The 5420-nt window shown below is 58.4% G+C and overlaps 1 protein-coding gene across 1 annotated transcript in view; it reads left to right on the top strand.

The window, feature by feature from the left end:
• PADI3 (peptidyl arginine deiminase, type III) overlaps positions 1 to 3863 on the top strand; it is a 26443-nt gene extending 22580 nt beyond the window's left edge. Inside the window, exons 15-16 of the mRNA XM_004678545.2 lie at positions 1157 to 1282; positions 2655 to 3863. Of these exons, the coding sequence (XP_004678602.1) occupies positions 1157 to 1282; positions 2655 to 2888 (360 nt within the window). The 3' untranslated portion in view covers positions 2889 to 3863. The remainder of the gene's footprint in view (positions 1 to 1156; positions 1283 to 2654) is intronic.
• The last annotated feature ends 1557 nt before the right edge of the window (positions 3864 to 5420 follow it).

Consider the following 5420-nt stretch of genomic DNA (forward strand, 5'->3'; position numbering starts at 1 on the left):
GATATTTCCAAAGGCATGGGGAGCGCTTGAGGAAATCAATAAAGGATCCCGTAGTACCCTCCAGGCTAGGAAGAGGGATGCTGTCACCACTTTCCTGGACCTTTCCCTGAAGGAAATAGGAAAAGGAGCTGTCGCTGGGCGGTAAAGCCACTGTGGAAAGAGCTACTGGACAGAAGCTCTGACCCTACAGCCAGCTCGCAGTCCCTGAGGGGGCTGCTCCCCGGTAGCCCCCACCTCCTGCTGCTGCCCCCCCTTCACTGAACCCAGCCAGTAACCAGTGGGGCCCCGATCCCTGGGGTCACCTTCTCCCAGGAGAAGGTGTACAGTGAGACCCGCAGCACAAACCGTTTCCAGCGCAGGGCCCTTCAGGAAGCCAAGGCCGAGACCGGAAGCCGGAAGGACCTTACTAGACAGTGCCTGGTCTGGCCTGTCGGAGGGAGAGCAGGAGGGAGCAGGAGGCGGGGGCGCCCTGAGGGAGGGGAGGTTGGGGGCCGCACCCCACAGGCCCACGTGCAGGGGTGAGGCCGCTCAGCAGGGCTGTGTGTGTGTGCTGGGCAGGGGCGCCCCAGCCAGAGCCAGGTGTGGAGGAAGCCGTCTCCCTGACCGGACCCCGTCTGTCTGAGCACCCCCGTCACACAGCCCTCGGCCGGTAGAAGCCATAGGTGTGTGCTCTGGCACAGACACAGGAGGGCTCAGGGCTAGAGCTAGCTCTGGTCCCTTCCAACCCAGGTCACTCTGGCCCCACAGGGGTCAGAGTGGGAGACCCCCGGGAGTGACCAGGGAGCTGCAGCTGCTGGGAGCGGCTGGGGCTCCAGGGATGTGGTGGGCGCTGGGAGGAGTCTGACCGGATACACATTCTGGGGGTGGAGTCCACGGTTGGGAGATAAGACTGGGGAGTTGTGTCTAGATGGTGCTTTAAACCGCAGGCTGAAGGAGGCGCCCTAAGGGGAGAAGAGGGGTGGGTGGGGTTCGGCACACCCTGGAACACTCCCCTTTGAGCCCCACCAGTGGGATGGGATTGTGAGGGGTGTGATGCGGGCGGGCGTGTTTTGGTGAAGGGACGCAGAGAGGTTTGTGTGGGCAGCTGACCCAGGCGTGGTGTGTCGCCTCTGCTGCACCAGACATCCAAGGTCTCCCAACGCCGCCTCTCCCCCAGAGCTGCATCGACTGGAACCGGGAGCTGCTGAAGCGGGAGCTGGGCCTGACGGAGCAGGACATCATCGACATCCCGCAGCTCTTCAAGACCGAGAGGAGGAAGGCAATGGCCTTCTTTCCTGACTTGGTGAGACCCGATCCCGTGACTCAGGTTTTGCCGCAGCTTCTACTCTCCAGGGGGCAAGACATCATCTTGGGGGTTGCCCTGGCTGGGGGAGGCAGGAGGGGCAGGTGCCTGATTGCTGGAAGTCTTCTTAACCTTGTCTTGCTTGGGGGTCCTCAGGAAGGGGCCTTTCCCTCCTCCTAGAGACCCTCTTGATATTGGGAGTGAGCAGATGATTGCATGAGGTTGTGTGTAAAGGACACAGAACTTAGAGTACCCATGGGAGACACAGAGATGATTAAAGCTGCTCCCCACTCCCCAGGAGCTTCCAGTCAAAGTTGGTGAGGGAGAAAGTGTCTCTGCCTCTCCAGGCTATGTCCCACCTACTCTGTGTAATAAAGTGACGAGGTTGTTCAGAGCTGGGACAAAGCACCTGCAGCCTAAGAGGTAGGACTAGAGACTCAGGGAAGAAGAGGCCTTTGGCTAAGCCCTGGAGGACTTTGCCACTGGTGCTAAAATGAGCTTGCATCTGAAACACCAGGTCCTCCATCCTTTCCTCACCTCTGTCCTGCAACTCACCCATCGTCAGAGCCTTGCGGGGAGTCTGTCCACACCGCCATTGCTTCACTCCACCCACCCCACCTTTTCCTTCTCCTTTCTAATTTGTTGCCTCCCCTATTTCCTCTCTTGCAAAGCCTCTCATCACTCCCTTTCCTTCCTGTATCTTTAAAGAGGGCTTGCAGTTATGTATGTGTCCCCAGCTGTGAACTGGGCCAGGGCCATAGGTTTGCAGGAAACAGAGGACCACGCAAGCAGGAGCTTTAATAAGGATCCCATGAAAACTGAGGGGACGGGTGGCTGAAGTGGGGCTGCAGAGGAGCTGGAAGCATCTCCTATCGCTGTATGGACAGCACTCTCCCCTCCCCTCGAGGCCCTCCCTCCCCTTGTCTTCAACTTGGCTTCTTCTGCTCTCCTGTCCCTGGTACCAAGCAACCCGAGCCAGGTAGACGCCGCGGAGCTTGATTGGCTCGCCCACCCATCATGTCAATTTCAAATACTCACGAGAGAGAATCTGATTGGTCCAGGTTGGGTCAGATGGCTACCCTGGGCCAATCAGCTGCAGCCAAAGGGGTTGGGCTTTTATAGCACCAAGCCTAGCAGCCATCACAATCCACCAGTAAGAAGGTCCCAAGACACAGGTGCGCGGGCGATGCTCCCACGGGTAGGCGCACCTTGCGCTAGTTCTTAGCAGCCTCTGACACCCACTGGTAAAGGGACAGGTAGCTCTTCTCCAGGCTGCCGAAACGACAAGCCCAGGTCCTGCTAGGTACCGTGGAGGTGCTGGGTAGGATGACGAGGAGGGGCCGCCCCCGACCTGGGCTCCCTCTCTTCGCAGGTGAACATGCTGGTGCTGGGCAAGCACCTGGGCATCCCCAAGCCCTTCGGGCCCATCATCAACGGCCGCTGCTGCCTGGAGGAGAAGGTGCGGTCCCTGCTGGAGCCGCTGGGCCTGCACTGCACCTTCATCGACGACTTCACCCCGTACCACCTGCTGCACGGGGAGGTCCACTGTGGCACCAACGTGCGCCGGCAGCCCTTCGCCTTCAAGTGGTGGAACATGGTGCCCTGAGGAGCCCGCCTCCAGCCTCTCCCCCTAGGGTGGGACATCAACCTGGCGGTGGAGCCTGACACAGGTCCCTGAGCAGTAAGCATGCAGAGACCCCAGGTTCCGGATGGATCGCCGAGGGTGACAGGCCCTCTAAGATGCCTTTTCCCTAGAACCTTCACTCGCACCTGCAACCCGTTTGGCTTCAGACTTGATTCCTCTTGGCCTCCCAAGAAGAAGAACCTCATTTTTGTGGCCTCCCGTGTGGATCCATTTGATGCATGAGGGCTCCTCTGAACATCCCCTGTTCTGCTCCCAATCCATGCGTTTGGACCTGATTGACCTTGGGATCTAGAAACATCCAAGCTTCTCCTCTGCCGGCCTGGCCAGTGTGTCCTGATGGAGGACGCACCCACGGCGCTGCTGTGGGCTGATTGCCTCTCACAGCGCGGGATGTTCACCCCCAGCCCAGCCCGCTGGGAAGGGCAGGGGCCCACTTAGATCACAGCGGCCATGTGTTCCACCTACCGAGCTCCCAACCAGATGTTGAATTCTGTACCCCTCCTTCACGTAGTAGGTGCCTCTAGATGCCTGCTGAAGGAATGACAGTTGTCCCTTAGCCTAATAAACACCCCATCATCTGACATTCCAAAATCTGGCTTTGTCCCAGAACCTTCTGGAATTTCTTGGAGATGAAACTATCGGGAATTCCTGGAGATTGGAAGCCTGTAGAGGCGAGGGTGGGAAATGTCTTTTCTAAAGCATCGGTGCTTCATTGACCCTGGGCCTTGCCACAGGAGAGTGGTATTAGTCATGGGCTTTCTAGAAAAGTGCCTCCTGGTCGATGGTTCCACGTCCTGCTTGCATCCTGGGAACGGGCGGAACAGGGCCAGCCCCACTGAGACAGCTCACAAATGGGCAACTCTGGGAAAGCGCCCCTGAAGCCAGGGGGGTCAGCAGGGTGGGGGTGGGGTTCCTCCAGATGCATGCCAGTTACATATGTGCTTCCCTTATAGTTAATAAATGCACAGGAACTCAAACAGTTTTGAGTCTGATGTTGGCCTTCTTTGGAGTACCTCGTAGCTAACGCATTTATGCTTGCCTGACTCCCAAAGAATTTGGGGCTGACTAGCCCAGATTTTGGTCAGACTGTGCTGGCTGAGTGTGGCCACCATAGACAGTCTAAATGATATGGACACATACATGTGCACCCGGGGTCAGCTGCCAGGCTGCCAGGACCCAGTGGCTTGAGTGTGGACCGTGGGGAGGCCAGCTGTGTGCCCCAGCGCCACCCTCTTTCCTGCTCACACGGAGGCCATGGATGCCCTCGGCTGACTGGCAGCAGAGCCTGGGAGGCCCTTGCCTTCCTCCCCTCCTTTGGAGGCACAGGTCACAGACTCCTCAAACTGGCCCCAGGGCTGGGTCACTTCAGGGTGCTTCGATGCTACAGCTTTTCTCTAACACCCCTCTCCGGAGCTTTCTGGAACAGACCCCCAAAGCCTCCCAAGTAGCCTGATTTGCTTAGAGCCCTAGGGCCAGATCTGTGCTAGGCCTGTGCCCACACACCACAGTCTCAGGTCAAATAACGTGGCTCAGCTTGGGCCTCACAATTGGACCGTCTGGTGTTACTTCCCTGCACTGAACTGAATCTGTTTCCTCCTCTGTGAAAGACTGGATAAGCCACAGAGCTCAGAGACCTAGCGTGGGGTCCAGCCAGGGTGCTTAGTGTCGCTCTGCCCCGTGCTCGGTCACTGCTCAATAGGAGACTTTCAGGTGGCTACCCCAGGCCCTCCCCCAGCACCGCTGTGTGGACACGCTCCCAAGTCCTGCACTCAAAGGCCCTGAGACCAGAGGTCAGATCTGGGAGGAGGGGACAGAGGGGGTCCTGGCAACTCTCAGGTCAGGTCCCGCTGGGCTCAGCTGCATGGGGCTGATCCAGAAGAAGGGTCTCCTCTCCCAGAAACGAGGGCTTGTCTCTCCTGTGGGGATGTTCGGCTCTGGGCAGCGCTGGGCCCACCTGTGTCACAGAATCAGAAACAAGTAATGGCAGCAGTTGCCCAACCCCATGGTTCTGTTCTCTGCAGTCCCAGAGGGCGGGAGGGGCCACCCAGATGGCCAGGTCCCAGGGGAGGATGGTCAGAGAGGAATTCCCAGACTGGGCAGTGTCCACAGGCACCATTGTTCCCTACACAGTCAATTTCATCCACGTCTACCCCGCAGAGGGGCACGTGAGTGGGGTGTGTGGCAAGTGCTGACATTTTACCCACATTGTCTTATGCCTTCGCAGCAGGCTGCAGGGGAGCTGCTATTATTACCCTCACAGATGAGGAAACTGAGGCATCGAGAAGCGAAGGAAACGCCCAGGTCACTCAGCTATCGAGTGGGGACAGGTGTGAGGATGGCAGCTGCCCTTCCTAGCCCGAGTTCTTAGCCAGCCACCGCAGCGGTCTCAATCTGTCTGCACACTAGAATCACCTGGGAGGCTTTTGAAACTAGCCAGGGCAAGCTGGGCCCCCGCCCTCGGAGATTCCGTCTGGACCTTGAGATACACAAACT

The sequence above is a fragment of the Condylura cristata genome, unplaced genomic scaffold, assembly GCF_000260355.1.
Source record: "Condylura cristata isolate star-nosed mole 26May11 unplaced genomic scaffold, ConCri1.0 scaffold00008, whole genome shotgun sequence".
Classification (NCBI taxonomy): Eukaryota; Metazoa; Chordata; class Mammalia; order Eulipotyphla; family Talpidae; genus Condylura; species Condylura cristata.